At 65.3% G+C, this 16,131-nt stretch overlaps 2 protein-coding genes across 4 annotated transcripts; both read left to right on the top strand.

Annotated features, from left to right (window-relative positions):
• The first annotated feature begins 175 nt into the window (after nt 1-175).
• LOC136000011 (death-associated protein kinase 2-like) lies at nt 176-4,969 on the top strand. 3 transcript variants are annotated; one of them, XM_065653678.1, is made up of 12 exons: nt 176-327; nt 1,492-1,553; nt 2,068-2,156; nt 2,270-2,491; nt 2,578-2,716; nt 2,954-3,083; nt 3,255-3,303; nt 3,428-3,454; nt 3,590-3,742; nt 3,962-4,181; nt 4,380-4,463; nt 4,689-4,969. In XM_065653678.1, exons 2-12 carry the CDS (start codon nt 1,494-1,496, stop codon nt 4,773-4,775), a joined length of 1,260 nt encoding a protein of 419 aa, XP_065509750.1. In that variant the 5' UTR covers nt 176-327; nt 1,492-1,493; the 3' UTR covers nt 4,776-4,969. The 3 variants fall into 3 exon arrangements, with proteins under 3 accessions (XP_065509750.1, XP_065509751.1, XP_065509749.1); XM_065653679.1 differs by lacking the exons at nt 176-327; nt 1,492-1,553 and having other exon boundaries at nt 1,934-2,156; nt 3,962-4,007; nt 4,092-4,181; XM_065653677.1 differs by lacking the exons at nt 176-327; nt 1,492-1,553 and having other exon boundaries at nt 1,934-2,156.
• Nucleotides 4,970-5,610: 641 nt separating this feature from the next.
• Nucleotides 5,611-15,816, top strand: INSRR (insulin receptor related receptor). The gene is made up of 22 exons (XM_065653869.1): nt 5,611-5,704; nt 7,487-8,038; nt 9,064-9,376; nt 9,464-9,606; nt 9,748-9,892; nt 9,978-10,192; nt 10,262-10,388; nt 10,561-10,799; nt 10,877-11,044; nt 11,406-11,595; nt 11,719-11,760; nt 11,869-12,134; nt 12,308-12,444; nt 13,282-13,447; nt 13,616-13,724; nt 13,859-13,929; nt 14,266-14,495; nt 14,575-14,685; nt 14,787-14,946; nt 15,032-15,161; nt 15,250-15,384; nt 15,552-15,816. The coding sequence occupies exons 1-22, from the start codon at nt 5,611-5,613 to the stop codon at nt 15,814-15,816; spliced, it is 4,008 nt and encodes a 1,335-aa protein (XP_065509941.1).
• Nucleotides 15,817-16,131: the final 315 nt, after the last annotated feature.

Genomic DNA, 16,131 nt, shown 5'->3' with positions numbered 1-16,131 from the left:
CTGGGGACGTCGACCAGGGGGACGCTGGCGAAGGGGACACCGACTGCCCACGGCTTGTCCCGCTGGAAGCTCGAGGAACCGGGGAGTGGGAAACGCCAGGAATTGCCCCTAAAAGGCCTTTTTCAGCTCCTTTCCGCAGGCGGCCACGGGGACAGCGTGGGGGGAACTCTCAGGAGACCTCGGGAGGAGGAACGCAAAGAGCTTTTCTTCTTCCGAGCCGCAGCTCCCTGGGAAGCGCCGGGACCTCGAGGACCCGCCTGGCGCCGCCGGCACCGCCGGGGTTCGCTGGGCACGGCTGGAGCTGCGTGTGCCGAGCCTGGCACAGAGGTGAGGGGTGCCGGCCCCCCCGGCACGCCGGGGTCAGGAATGCATCCTGGTGTGGGGAGCCCGGGGCTTGCGGAGCACCCCGGTGCATTGGAACCGGCTGCGGGGGGTCAGGGATTTGGGGTCCCGGGTGCTTTTTGCCAGCGGGACACTGGGGAGCGGCTGCGGCTGCCTGCGGGGTCATTGCCCTGGGGACCCATTTTCTGGCCGGTGCTGGGGTGCCTGCTCGGTGGTGCGGGGCCACTCGTGCCTCAGTTTCCCTCCCTCCAAAAGCAGCACGGTGCAGGGGGGCCTGTCAGGCGAGCGACAGGGAGCTCGGCTGCTTGTGTCCATCCCCAGGGGACAAACGGACACGCCGTGCCCACGGGCGGTGTGTCGGACCCTGCGGCTGTGCCACATGCTGGCGACGGTGGCCCAGCTCCAGCCGCGGCTCCGCGGTGCCGGGGCTGAGCGGTGCCTGGGCCGTGTCCCTCGCCGAGCCCGGCGTGCCAGGGACCGTCACCACGAGCAGCCGCTGTCCCCGTCCCTGGCTGGGGACAACTGGGTGCACAGGGGGGCACAGGCAGGCTGAGAGGAGGGGGGGACCAGGCTTGGAGACCCGTCACTGTCCCTTAGTGCCACCGTGGGGGGGTTGGAGGGGTCCTGGCGCCTGTTTGGTGCTGACACCGGCACAGCACAACCCTGCGGGGATGGGGACACACCGGGGGGCTGGAGGCAACCAGCACGAGGGGGGGTCTGTCCCCAGGAGCCCCCGCGCGGGACTGTGCCCCCGGTGGCCTTGGAGTCCCGGGGTGACCCATGTGGCAATGCCCGAATACCCCCAGAAGTGGGGGGAGCAAACGCCTTGCTGCGGTGCACCCCGGCTTCGGGGGAGGTGGACCCCGGCGTGCTGGGCACAGGCTGGGGGGCAGGATCGGGCCCCCCCATCCTCACTGAGATGAAGCCGAACCGGGCGGCCGGGATGGGGTCAACGTCTTGGGGTCTCGCGCTCCTTTATCGAGCTGGTTTTTCCCGTGGGGGGGACCCCACCTCTGGCCAATATCTCTGTCCCTAGCCCCATCTTGCAGCTGGGGAAACTGAGGCATGGGGGGGTCAGACCCTGGTTTTGTCTGCTGCCGGGGGGACAGCAGCCCAAGGCCTCTCACCCCTCACTTCTTGCCGTTGCAGTGATGGCCGAGCACGGCGTCCTGGCCGCGGTGGGGCCGGGGGCCACCCCTGACAGCACCCAGGTGAGCGGCGCCCTCGGGGGCTGCGGGGCACGACCAGGCGGGACTCGCAAGGATGAGCTCATGGAGGCAGTTTTTACCCACTATTTAAACTATATCCCTTATAATAATAGAAATCCTATTAATATAAGTTGTAATAATAGAAATTATAAGTTTTAATGATATCCCTTTTTGAAAAAAACCCCACCCAACGATGTCAGTTTTTCTCCACGTTTTGCACCCCTGATCCTCCCCAGTGCAGCGGGGGGCACGGGGCTGGTGCTGCCCCCTTCTCACCTGCCCCTGCTGGGGTTCCGAGCAGCTCCTGCCCACCCTGGTCAAGGGGTGAAGGTCTCCAAATTTCCACGTGCTGGAGAGTTCGGTGCAAACCGGGAGAACCGGCCAGGGCTGGAGCTTGGCCGTGGTGTTGGATACCACAGCGTGTGCTGGGGGGGTTGCGGTGCTTCCCATGGGGTGGGGGGTCCCCGCGCGGGCCAGATCCGGCGCGTCACCACCGGGTGCTGGTGTGGACCCGCAGGACGCGGCCGCGGCGAGCAAAGGGCTGGCGGCCGCCCCCAGCCCGGGCAACGTGGAGGAGCTGTACGAGCTGCTGGAGAAGCTGGGCAGGTGAGCGGGGTGCAGGCAGGGGCAGGCAGGGATCCTGCCCACACGGGGTCCCCGGGGGCAGCCGGATGCCTGGGTTCTCGCCCCGGCCAGCCCCAGCCCATGTCTCGCCGCAGCGGACACTTCGGCGTGGTGAGGCGGTGCCGGGAGCGCAGCACCGGCACCTTCTACGCTGCCAAGTTCGTGAAGACGCGGCGGCGCCGGGGCAGCCGGCGGGGGCTGGAGCGGGCGCAGGTGGAGCGGGAGGTCGCCATCCTCCACCAACTCGACCACCCCAACATCATGCGGCTCCACGACCTCTTCGCCAGCACAGCCGAGATGGTGCTTGTCCTGGAGCTGTGAGTGGGGGTCCCGGGGCGGGGGGACCCCCGTTTTGTGCCGTGTGTGGAGCTGGCCGAGCTGTCCCCGTCCTCGCCCCGCGCAGGATCGCGGGTGGGGAATTGTTTGACTTCATCGCGGAGAAGGAGATGCTGTCGGAGGAGGAGGCCATCGAGTTCCTGGGCCAGATCCTGCGCGGGGTGCGCTACCTGCACAGCTGCCGCATCGCCCACCTCGACCTCAAGGTGTCCGTGGGGACCCCCCAGCCCCATCCCTCGGGGAATCAGGGGCTGCATCCCCCCCCGGGCGTCTCCCGAGCCCTGACCACATCCTGCCCAGCTCCCTGGGATGCCTTTGCGTGCTGCTGCCCTCTCTGGGGCGGTGCCCCCCATCACCCCGCTGTGGCCTCTGTCACCCCGCCGTGCCCCCCATCACCCCGCCGTGCCCCCCATCACCCCACCGTCCCGGCCTTGTCCCCGCAGCCCGAGAACATCATGCTGCAGGACAAGGATGTCCCCAAGCCCCAGATCAAGATCATCGACTTCGGGCTGGCCCAGCGCCTGGAGGACGGTGTCACCTTCAAGAGCCTCTGTGGGACCCCCCAGTACATCGGTACGGGGAGGGGGGGTCCCCGGCGGTGTCCTTGAGCAGTGCTGCTCTGTGGGGACATAGCGAAGGGACCCCCAGGGTGGTGACAGGACCCCCCGGGCGTGGGGGGCGGGAGGTGGCCAGGATGGTGCTGTCCCCTCTAATGTCCCCCCCCGGCTCTGTGTTTGCCCCCAGCTCCTGAAGTGATCAACTATGAGCCGCTGAGCTCTGCGACCGACATGTGGTGAGGAGCAGGGACTGGGGGTGATGGGCTGAGCTGGGGGGCAGGTAGGGACCCCCCTGGGTGCCATGAGGCATGGGGGGGACCCTGGGGAGGGCAGCGCCAGACCCCCACCTCTGCCTTTCAGGAGCATCGGGGTCATCACCTACATCCTGTGAGTACGGGGCGGTGGTTCCCCCGGTCAGGGGAAACTGAGGCACGGGCGCACCGTGGCGTGGCCGAGCCCAGGTGCTGGGCTGGCCGAGCTGGAGCTGTCCCAGCACTCAGGGGCTCTGACGTGTCCCCGCAGGCTCAGCGGCTTGTCCCCCTTCCAGGGTGAGACAGATGCCGAGACCCTCTCCAACATCCTGGCCGGTGACTACGAATTTGAGGAGCGCTGCTTCAGCCAGACCTCCGAGATGGCCAAGGACTTCATCCGGCAGCTGCTTGTGAAGGAGCCAGGGTGAGTCCCTGTCCCCATCCCCACCTCCTTCTCCAGCCCTGTGACCATCTTCATCTCCACCTCAACCTGTCTCTGTCCCCATCCTCACCTCCATCTCCATCCTGGTCCCATCTCCGTCTTCACCTCTGTCTCTGTCCCATCCCATGCCGTCCCGTCCCCATCCCCATGTGGGTGTGTGGGGCTGGGACCCCCCTGCCCCCCACACCCCCTGTGCTGCAGGCACCGCATGACAGCAGCCGAGTGCCTGGTGCACCCCTGGATCAAGGTCAGCGGGACGGGGGGTGGTGGGTGCCAGACCCCCAGGAGCGGGTGGGGACAAGGTGACAACACCGCGTCCTCGCCCCGGCAGCCGCTGAGCCGGCAGCAGGCGCTGAACCGCAGCCGTTCCTCCATCAACATGAAAAACTTCCGCACGTTCAACGCTCGCAGGAAGTGGAAGGTGAAGGGGGTCCCGGCCTGGGGGGGTCACCCAGCAGCGGGGTCCCCCCACCCACAGGGTCCCAAAGGACCTTGGGCCGTGCTCTATCCCAGGGCTGGCTGCATCTTGGGGGTCTATGGGGGGGACGTAGTGTTGTGGGGTGGAGGGGCAGAGCAGGGGAGCGGCCCCCCCTGGACCCCCACCCTCCTGCCCCCCCAGCTCTCCTACAACATGGTGTCCGCCTGCAACCGGCTCTGCCGCACGCGGCTGCTCTGCGGCTTGAGGAGGGAGGACGAGGAGCTGGTGAGCGGCACCTGGACCCCCCCGGCGTGGGCTGGGTTGCGGGGAGAGGAGCTTTGGGGGACCTGGCCCCTCACATCGTGGGGGGGCTGTGCAGTCGCTGTGCAATGGGGGTGTCCCCATCGCCTGGCTTGCCCTGTCCCCTGGGGGAGGTGTCCTCTCTCCTGGAGGGTCCTCTCCCCGGGGGGGTTCATGTCCCATCCCTCCAACCCCGCGCTGTGCCCCCAGCGCCACTGTGAGAGCGACCAGGAGGAGGACGGGGCGGGCAGCCACCCCGTAACGCTGCTGCGCCGGCGGCGAAGCAGCTGCTCCTGAGCCCCCCCGAGAGGAGACGGGACCCCCAGAGAGGGGCCACCCCAGCAGAGGAGCCCTGGGGGCCTCCCCGTCTGCCCATCCTGGTGGCAGGAGCACAGCCAGAGCTCCAGTCCAGCCCCAGCGCTCCCAGTCCTGCAGTGCGGGGGGGTCACTGCTCCTGCCCCTCCTGTCTCTGCTGGGGCTGCCCCACGGCCAAGACCCTCATCTGTGCCCAGCCCCAGCACAAGAAATAAATGTGCCCCCCCATCCATCCTCCTCTCCCGTGTCTGCACTGACCGGTACTCAGCACCCAGCGCCTTCCTCCTGCTCCTCCCCCTCCTCACTGCAGGGTGCTGGGGGGGGGACCCCGGGGGACATGGGGTCCCGGCACCCCGAACTGACCATGGAGGGTGACCCTTGTGTCACCCCCTCCGTGCCGCTCCGGGGGGGTTCTCCATGGGGGCTCGGCTGCTGTCCCAGCATCCCCACACGGGAGCAACCCCGACCCCCCCGCTCCGCCTGGGGAAACTGAGGCAGGACGCAGCCGTTCCCTCCCAGCCCCCTCTGGCACGGGGGGGAGCCGCCTGTTTTCCCCCCTCTATTTCCCAAACAAGCCCTGGCCCCGGCCCTGGCGCGTCCCCGCACAGTTGTCAGGTTAAATATTTTGTGTACGGCAGCCGAAAACAAAAGTGAAGGGGCCGCAGGATCCGGGCGAGGGCCGCGGGGGCTGGCGGGGGCCCTGGGGCCACCCCCCTCCCGACGTGTCGTGGGGAGGGACACGGCGTGTGGGGCCGGACACGGTGCAGCGGTGCCCGAGGCGGGACGGGGACGGGACACCGGGGTCCCCCGCTCGGGGATGGGGATGAGGGTGCTGGGCGCCCTGTGGTTGGGGGTGACGCTGCTGCTCCTCGGCTCCCCCCCGCTGCCCCCCGTGTGGGCCCCCTCCGAAAGTAAGTGCCTGGAAAGTGGGGACCGGGAGCGGGGTGGGGGGTGCTTGCTGAGGGGGGCTGCGTGGTGATGTCTGCACGGGGGTTTAAACCTCAAGGCAAAGCTGCTTCGATGCTCCCTGCCTCAGTTTCCCCCCGCCGCTATATCCCCCATCTGGGGCAAGAGGGAAGAGTGTGGGACCCCCCCGCTGACTGGGATGGGAAGCGGGGAGCATAGCAGGGGGCTCGGCTGGAGCCGGGGGCATCGATCGCTCAGCTCCATCAGGAGTTGCGAAGGTGGAAAATCGTAACTGGGCAGGAGCCGGGGTTGGCCCCCCTGCTCCCAGTGCTGCTGCTGGGATGGAAAACAGCTGGGGAGGGGGCGGCAGGCTGGGGGGGGGTCGGTCCCATCTCTCACAGCCACGGCGGGGGCACGTCTGGGGTCCCAACCCAGCTCTGCTGCTGGTGGGGGCTGGGGACATCAGGACGGCTGGGTTCAGGGTCTGTCCATCTGTCCCCCCGCCGCCCCGTGCCTCAGTTTCCCCAAGCATTAGGGGTGTTCTGGGGAGGTGGGAGTGATGGAGGAGGGAAGGTACCGGGCGGGCAGGGCATGGAGCACCCCAGCGATGGGGCTGTGCTGAGAGCTGCCCGGGGGATGCTCCTTCGCTGTGTCCCCACCAGGGACCCATGTCCCCTCTCTGCCCCCGCTCAAGGACACAGGGGACCCCTGTCCCCTCGCTCCTCCAGTCTGCCCTGTGTGGTGGCAGGATGGGGTGACATTGCCAAGGTCAGGCAAGGTGGCATTACCAGCGGGGGCTGTGACACCTGGGCTGGTGCCACAGCCGGTCCCTCACCCCCACGGGAGGAGGGAGGAGACCCCCGTGTCCTCCCCGGGGCTGGGGGACGGGACCCAGAGTCCCCCGGGGTGGCACCGGCCTGAGCCCCGGCATGGCCGTGTGCCACGTGCCTTGTGGTGGCCGACGGGTCCCCGCGGTGCCGGCGCTGCGCGGTGTTTAGTGTTCACACCGAGCTGCCGTGTTTGCTCTGGGTGTTTACAGTAAATCCTGCTCTGGGATCTCGGCAGCTTCTTTCCACCATAAATCAGCATCAGGTTTCAGGCTTGGGATGCTGCCGCTGGGAAGCCGCTGGCTCGTCCCGGCTCTCGCATCCCCACCGGTACCGGGGAGCGGGAGATGCTTGGCCTGGGGTGACCCCCACTGCTCCTGCTCCCCGCTGGGGTCCGGGTGGAAAAGGCAAACCCACTGCTGGGGGGTGCTGGGGTAGCCCCCTGTGCCCCATTAGCCGCCTGGGCACCACGCCGGGGAGTTGACGGGAACAACCTCGTGGGACCCGCTGCCCCACTGGGTAACACATGTCCAGGGGGGAGGATGCTGTGAGCCCCCACAGCTGCCCAACGGCTCTGGGAAAGGGAAAAGCCCTTTGCACTTCCAGCCGGTCCCCCAGGGGTGCACAATGGTCTGGGGACATGTTCCTGGGGCTGACATGGGGCGAGACGGCTGCCCAGGCGGCCAGACCTTGTTAGCATCACTGCTCTCCGCGCTGACGGACACGTCGTGCCCCGGAGAGCCGCGGCGCGTCGGCTGCCTGTCAGAGCCACTTGCGTCTGCCTGGCCGCCCAAACCAATTGCAGCCACATTTGACAGGCAGGGCCAGGGTATTAAACTCCCCTCCCGAGCATTGCTGCAGCCCCATCGCTGGGACCAGCACGGGGGGGGGTCCCTGGGTGGTGGTGGGTGGCAGCTGCCCCATCACTGCTACCCACGGCTTCCCCTCTCGCCACCCCAGTCTGCGGCAGCATGGACATCCGCAACGACATCTCCCAGCTCCAGAAGCTGGAGAACTGCTCCATCATCGAGGGCAACCTGCAGATCCTGCTGATGTTCACCACGGGTGCCGAGGACTTTCGGGGGCTCAGCTTCCCGCGCCTGCTCATGATCACCGAGTACCTGCTCCTCTTCCGTGTCTACGGGCTGGAGAGCCTGCGGGATCTCTTCCCCAACCTCTCCGTCATCCGCGGCACCAACCTCTTCTTCAGCTACGCCCTGGTCATCTTCGAGATGCCACATCTGCGGGACGTGGGGCTGCACAGCCTGGGCCACATCCTGCGTGGCTCCATCCGCATCGAGCGCAACCAGGAGCTCTGCCACCTCTCCACCATCGACTGGGGGCTGCTGTTGCCTGACGCTGTGGACAACACCTACATCGTGGGGAATAAGTTGGCCGAAGAGTGCGCTGACGTCTGCCCGGGCATCCTGGACGTGGAAAAGCCGTGTGCGCAAACCAGCGTCAACGGGCAGCTGGATTATCGCTGCTGGACGTCCAGCTACTGCCAGAAAGGTGGGTGCCAGTGGCGTGGGGTGCACTCGTCCTGGCTGCTTTGCTAGGGAGGGGTTGGCTGGCACCGCTGCAGCTGTGGGGTGAACTGGGAGGGCACTGGGAAGGGCTGGTGGAGACGCAAGGGGACGGCAGGCTCTGGCACGTGGCTGTCGCTCCCCTGCTGCCGGGAGCGTGCCGTGTCGGCAGCGTGGCAGGGTAACCGGATCCGCACTGTATCATGCTCCGGAGGAGAGGCCAGCGCCTGGCTGCTGTGTTTTCCCAGTGGCGAGGTAAATACGGGCCCCTCCCGGGCTCATTTGCTGTAAACAGGAGGACTGGTAATGAAATATGTACTATAAACACAGATCTTTATCAGGCTGTAACCTCGGCCGCTGCCCAGCACTGGCTGCAATGGGCAACTGGGGCTCAGCACAAGCTGAGCCTCACCCCATCTCTCTGTCCTGCTGCCTGTTCATGTGGCCCTTCGTCCGCCCATCCAGCTGGTCACACATTCCCCTGGCCATCCATCCGCTCACGATTTGGCCATCCCTCCATCCCTGCATCTATCCCTCCATCCATTCCCGTATCCCTTTGCTCATTCCTCCATCCCTGCATCCATCCATCCCTGCATCCACCTGTCTCTGCGTCCATTCATCATCCTTCCCTCTATCCCTGCATCCCTCCATCCCTGCATCCTTCCATTCCTGCATCCAACTCTCCATTCATTCCTGCATCGCTCCACCCACCCCTTCATCCCTGTACCCACCGTTCCTGCATCCATCCCTCTATCTCTCCATCCATCCCTACATCCTTCCATCCCTGCATCCATCCCTCTATCCACCCCTCCATCTGCCCGGCCACCCCTCTGCCGCTCTCCCCTTGCCCCCCACAGTCAGAGGGTGTCAGCAGCCCCCCACAGCCCTTCCCACCTCTTCCCTCTCCCGCAACACGAACCCCGGACCCCCAGCCTCACCATTCTGCCCCAGCGCCGGGCGATTGCACCTGCGGGACTCTCCTTGCCCACGGCACCATCTCTCTCCCCTCAGTGTGCCCCTGCGGCACGGGCTCGGCGTGCACAGTGACGGGCGAGTGCTGCCACGCCGAGTGCCTGGGGGGCTGTGGGCGACCCCGCGACAACCGAGCCTGTGTCGCCTGCCGCCACTTCCACTTCAATGGTCACTGCCTGCCCTCCTGCCCACCGCGCACCTACGAGTACGAGGGCTGGCGCTGCGTCACGGCTGAGTACTGCGCCAGCCTCCGCAAAGTCTCCGACAACCCCCGCGACGCCTCCAAGTTCGTCATCCACCAGCGGCAATGCCTCTCTGAGTGTCCCTCGGGTTATACCAGGAATGAGAGCAGGTTGGAGGGGGTCTCCGGTGTCCCCCGGCATGGGCATGGCGGTGGCGTGGTGCCCGGCTCATGTCCTGTCCCCATTCCCGCCCGCAGCATCTTCTGCCACAAGTGCGAGGGGCTGTGTCCCAAGGAGTGCAAGGTGGGCACCAAGACCATCGACTCGACAAGGGCGGCGCAGGAGCTGGGGGGCTGCACCCTCGTGGAGGGGAACCTCATCCTCAACATCCGCAGGGGCTGTGAGTGCTGGATCCGGCCCCTCACAACCTGCCTGGGGCGGGAGACCCGCCGCGGGGTGCGGGGGTGAAGGATGGGGGTCACAGGGTGAGTTAATGGGGGGTGTCCCCCTCCCTGCGCTCACGCACGTGGGTTGTTCCCAGATAACCTGGCCTCGGAGCTGCAGAGCAGCCTGGGGCTCATCGAGACCATCACCGGCTTCCTGAAGATCAAACACTCCTTTGCCCTCGTCTCCTTGTCCTTCTTCAAGAACCTCAAACTGATCCGTGGGGACTCCATGGTGGATGGGTGAGTGCGGGGTGTGGGTTTAGGGGGGACACATGGGTTTGAGGGTGGCTGTGCTCACCCCCTCCATCCACATCTTCCTCTCCAGGAATTACACCCTGTATGTCCTGGACAACCAGAACCTGCAGCAGCTCTGGGACTGGAACCATCACGTCCTCTCCATCCCCGTGGGCAAGATGTACTTTGCCTTCAACCCCAAGCTGTGCCTGGCCGAGATCTACCACATGGAGGAGGTGACGGGCACCAAGGGACGGCAGAACAAGGCGGAGATCAACCCCCGCACCAATGGGGACCGGGCGTCCTGTGAGTAACGGGGACAGGGACGCCCAGAGTCAACACGACCTCCTGCCTGAACCCTGCCACCTCTCCCAGGCAAAACCCAGACCCTGCGCTTCATCTCCAATGTCACCGAGTCTGACCGCATCTTCCTCAAGTGGGAGCGGTACCGGCCCCCCGAGTACCGGGATCTCCTCAGCTTCATCGTCTACTACAAGGAGTCGTAAGTGGTCCTTGTCCCCATCCTTCACTCGTCCCGATCGTGGAGGGCTTGGAGACCCCAGACCATGGTGTCCTCGTGCCAAGTTGGGGTGACACAAGGCTGCTGGGCCCTGGGGGGTATCGTGCAGTTGGGAGGGAGTCCCAGGACCCCCCTGATACCCAGGATGGGTCAGACCCTTCCAGAACGTGTCGGAGTACGTGGGGCAGGATGCCTGCGGGGCGCAGAGCTGGAACGTGCTGGACGTGGACCTGCCGCTCAGCAGCGAGCAGGCGCCAGGGGTGGCCCTGCTCAACCTGCGCCCCTGGACCCAATACGCCATCTTCGTCCGCGCCATCACCCTCACCACCGCTGAGGAAGGGCGCAACTACGGGGCGCAGAGCGAGGTGGTCTACATCCGCACCATGCCGGCGGGTAAGGGGCTGGGGAAGGGGCTGGGGATGCCCGTGGTGGCCCCCCAAAGACAGACTGATACCCCTCTGTCCGCCCAGCCCCGACGGTGCCCCGGGATGTCATCTCCATGTCCAACTCCTCCTCCCACATCGTGGTGCGCTGGAAGCCGCCCACGCAGCGCAACGGCAACATCACCTACTACCTGGTGCTGTGGCAGCAGCTGGCCGAGGACATGGAGCTCTACATCAACGACTACTGCCACAAGGGTGAGGGCAGGCAGGATGGGGACACCGGTGGGATGGGGACACTGGTGGGATGGGGACACCGGTGGGATGGGAACACCAACATGATGGGGACACCAGCGGAATGGGGACACCAGCAGAATGGGGACACCAGCAGGATGGGGACACCAGTGGGACAGAGACACCAGTGGGATGGAGACAGCAGCGGGATGGGGACACCAGCAGGATGGGGACACCAGTGGGACAGAGACACCAGTGGGATGGAGACAGCAGCGGGATGGGGACACTAGCGGGATGGGGACACCAGTGGGATGCGGACACGTCGGTCCCTCCTGCCGAGCCGGGCTCTGGCAGCACTGCCAGCCCAGCCCATCTCTGCCCGCAGGGCTGAAGCTGCCCACCAGCAGTGCGGACACCCGCTTTGGGGACGGGGACGGCCCCGAGGTGGAGCAGGACGTGGAGGAGCGGTGCTGCCCCTGCCGCCCCGCCGACGGGCAGCTCCGCATGGAGGGCGAAGCCGAGTCCTTCGAGAAGAAGTTTGAGAACTTCCTCCACAACTCCATCACCATCCCCAGGTGCCAACCAGGGGGTCTTCACGTCAGGGATTGTCCCCCAGGCTGGGTGCCTGGGTCTGCCCTGGGTAGGGAGTCCGGTGGCTTCTCCTGGTAGATCTTTTAACCGATTTCCCACTGTCCCAGGCCACCCTGGAAGGTGACATCCATCAACAAGAACGGGCAGAGGTGAGTGGGGACCACACAAGCCTGAAGGGTCTACCCTCCCCTGCTCAATTTTGGGGGACAACCCAGGCATCCCGAGTCCCTACTGCCTTGTGTCCCCCTCTCCCGCAGGACCCCAAAGCGGCGCAGGGACGTGGTGGCCGTCACATCCCCGGCCAACACGTCCTCGGCGGAGCCGCCTGCCCCCAGCCGCGCCGGGCGCCAGCCCAAGCCCGACTTCCAGATCTTTGAGGACAAGGTGGTTCGCGACCGGGTGGTGCTGTCGCGGCTGCGACACTTCACCGAGTACCGCATTGACATCCATGCCTGCAACCACGCCGCGCACACCGTGGGCTGCAGTGCCGCCACCTTCGTCTTTGCCAGGACCATGCCTGAGTGTACGTCCCTGCAGCTTCTCCCCTCCCAAACCAGGGCCTGGCACACAGCACCCATCTGCCTTGGCGATGCTGGGATGCTCTGGGGTCCTGGCACCTTCAGGATGGGGATTGGCAGTGCACTGGGATCCAGGTGGTGCCCCCAGGGGGCTGACCGCCTCTGTGCCCCTCTCCAGTGCAAGCCGACAACATTCCTGGCAACGTCACCTGGGAGCCGGCCAGCAAGAACAGCGTCCTGCTGCGCTGGGAAGAGCCCAGGAACCCCAATGGGCTCATCCTAAAGTATGAGATCAAGTACAGTCGTGAGAGCGAGGTGAGGAGCCCCCTGTGGCACACCCTGCCTGGCCCAACCAGGTGTGGCTACAGAGGCTCAACCCCCATCCCGTCCCATCCCATCTCATCCCATCCCATCCCATCCCATCTCATCCCATCCCATCTCATCCCATCCCATCCCATCCCATCCCATCCCATCTCATCCCATCCCATCCCATCCCATCCCATCTCATCCCATCTCATCCCATCCCATCCCGTCCCATCCCATCCCATCCCATCTCATCCCATCCCATCTCATCCCATCCCATCCCATCCCATCCCATCCCATCCCATCCCATCCCATCTCATCCCATCCCATCCCATCCCATCTCATCCCATCCCATCCCATCCCATCCCATCCCATCTCATCCCATCCCATCCCATCCCATCCCATCCCATCCCATCCCATCCCATCTCATCCCATCCCATCCCATCCCATCCCATCCCATCTCATCCCATCCCATCCCATCTCATCCCATCCCATCCCATCCCATCTCATCCCATCCCATCCCATCCCATCCCATCCCATCTCATCCCATCTCATCCCATCCCATCCCGTCCCATCCCATCCCATCCCATCTCATCCCATCCCATCTCATCCCATCCCATCCCATCTCATCCCATCCCATCCCATCCCATCCCATCCCATCTCATCCCATCCCATCCCATCCCATCCCATCTCATTCCATCCCAGACCATCCCATCCCATCCCATCCCGTCCCATCCCATCCCATGCCATCTCATCCCATCCCATCCCACCCATCTCCCTTCCCCAAGGCTTGTACAAGGCTGGGGGGGGATGAAGCCCCCTCTGCCACCTCCTCCTTGTCCCCTCCAGGAGGTCACCACTGTTGTCTGCGTCTCCCGCCACCGCTACTCCAAGTACGGGGGGGTCCACCTGGCTCTGCTCCAGCCAGGCAACTACTCAGCCAAGGTCCGGGCCACCTCGCTGGCTGGCAATGGCTCCTGGACGGGGCTCATCAAGTTTTACATCCTGGGGCCAGGTATCTGCAGGGGACAGCGGGGACACCAGCGGGATTCCCGGCCACAGGGCAGGCAGGCGGGGGGGCTGTGGGGCTGGGGAGCTGGGAGTCAGGAGTGCTGCTGGATCAGGGCATGGGGATGTTGGGGGTAGTCCCCGAGCCCCAGCCCATGGCCACCTGCTCCCGCAGCCGAGGAGGAGTCCAGCAGCTTCTATATCCTGCTCACCGTCACACCCGTGGTCCTCATGGTGCTCATCTCCTGCCTCGCCATCTTTGTCTTCTTCTACAATAAGAAGAGGTAACGAACCCTCCTGTGCCCCCACGGCTGGGCTGGGGCCAGATCCAGCCAAACTGGGGCTGGGGAATGGTCATGGAGGAGGTGACATCGTGCCCTTGCCCTCCCATCCTCTGAGCAATATCCACCCCTTGCAGGAGGAACGATGGGTACCCCAGCGGGACGCTCTACACCTCTGTCAACCCCGAGTACTTCAGTGCCTCAGACGGTACGTAGGGATGGGCAGGGGTGTCCCTGTGGGGTCTGCTATCCCAGTGGTGACAGTGACAGTGATGGTGATGATAACAGTAATGGTGATGATGACGATAACAGTAATGGTGATGGTCATAGTCATGGTGATAATGGCGATGGTAATGTTGATGATAATAACAGTGATGGTGATGGTGATGATAATGGTGACGATGATGGTGATGGTCATAGTCATGGTGATAATGGCGATGGTAATGTTGATGATAATAACAGTGATGGTGATGGTGATGATAATGGTGATGATGATGGTGATGGTGATAGTGATGGTGATGGTGTGGTCCCCCCTGCCCTGCAGTGTACATCCCGGACGAGTGGGAGGTGTCGCGGGAGAAGATCACGGTGATCCGGGAGCTGGGGCAGGGCTCCTTCGGGATGGTGTACGAGGGGTTGGCACTGGGTCTGGTTGCTGAGGGAGAGGAGACCAAGGTGGCCCTGAAGACTGTCAACGAGCTGGCCACCATGCGGGAGCGCATCGAGTTCCTCAACGAGGCCTCTGTCATGAAAGCCTTCAAGTGCCACCATGTGGTAGGTGGGCAGCTGGAGGGGAGGGAGGGGACACGGAGGGGTCAGGCTGCTCACGTGCCACCCCTCTTTGTCCCCCCAGGTCCGTCTGCTCGGTGTGGTGTCCCAGGGCCAGCCGGCTTTGGTCATCATGGAGCTGATGACACGTGGGGATCTGAAGAGCTACCTGCGCTCGCTCAGGCCTGATGCCGAGGTGAGGGGCTGGCCGGGTGCCATGGTGCCCCATGGGCGAAGGGGCAGCCTGGTGGGGTCCTGGTGTGTCCCCCCTGAGCCCCGAATCTGTCTGTGGTGCAGAACAACCCCGGGCTGCCGCCGCCGTCGCTGAAGGACATGATCCAGATGGCGGGGGAGATCGCCGACGGCATGGCCTACCTCAACGCCAACAAGTTCGTGCACCGCGATCTGGCTGCCCGCAACTGCATGGTGTCCGAGGACTTCACCGTCAAGATCGGCGGTGGGTGGGCAGTGGCGGGCAGGCTCGCCGCCAGCCCCGCGCACCCGCTGCTCACACCTTCCTCCTCCTCTTCCTCCTCCACCAGATTTCGGCATGACCCGGGACATCTACGAGACGGATTATTATCGGAAAGGGGGGAAGGGGCTGCTCCCTGTGCGCTGGATGTCCCCCGAGGCCCTCAAGGACGGCATCTTCAACACGCAGTCTGACGTCTGGTGGGTGTTGGAGTGGGGGTACGATGCCGCGGGGAGCCCGGAGGGCCCTGGGGGGTCGTCCCCCGGCTGAGCGGTGACGTGCCGGCAGGTCCTTTGGCGTGGTGCTGTGGGAGATCGCCACGCTGGCCGAGCAGCCCTACCAGGGCATGTCCAACGAGCAGGTCCTGCGCTTCGTCATGGACAACGGCGTCCTGGAACGGCCCGAAAACTGCCCCGACAAACTGTGAGTCGGGGGGATCCCCTCGGCCCCCCACCCTGCTGCGGGAACCAGGCACCCAGCCCATCACCCTGGCCTCTGGTCTCCGCAGTGGGGACACAACCCGGCTGCTGTCGGGATGGCCGTGGGGTGTCGGGATCCTCCCAAACCCACCGTGTGCCCTCTCTCCGCAGCCACGAGCTGATGTGCCTGTGCTGGCAGCAGAACCCCCGCCAGCGGCCCTCCTTCCTCCAGCTCCTGGAGACCATCAAGGACGACATGGCGCCCGCCTTCCGCACCCTCTCCTTCTTCTACAGCCCCGAGAACGGCCGGCGCGGCTCGGGCGAGCCCTCTGACGCTGAGACGGATCCATCCCCCGGGGAGGACGAGCCCCCCGCGTCCCCCCTGCCCACCCGCAAGGACCGCAGCCCCGGCCGGCTGCCCAACGGGACAGCCTGACTCTGACCCCGGGGTGTCCTCGGACCCCCACCGGACTCTGCACCCGCTCCCCGCTCCGCATTGCTCCTCTGCCTGCCCCCATCGCCGGGACCCTCTGCGTTATTTATTGCTTCCACGGGCCCAGCCGGCAAGTGGATGCCTTGGGAAGGAGGGGCAAGCAAAGCGAGGATGCTCCGTGGGGTGTGTTTCCCCGGGAATAAATTGGGGAGCCCTGAATTAGGGGGAGGGAGCGGGGAGCTGACGGTGGGGAGGACGCCACACTGGTCTTTCCTTATTTTTTTTGGGGGGGGGGGGCAGAAAGGGGGGTCTGAGGGT

This window comes from Caloenas nicobarica, chromosome 31 (assembly GCF_036013445.1).
Source record: "Caloenas nicobarica isolate bCalNic1 chromosome 31, bCalNic1.hap1, whole genome shotgun sequence".
Taxonomy (NCBI): domain Eukaryota; kingdom Metazoa; phylum Chordata; class Aves; order Columbiformes; family Columbidae; genus Caloenas; species Caloenas nicobarica.
Note: the sequence above shows the minus strand (reverse complement) of the source record. Positions and strands in the feature narration are given on the sequence as shown.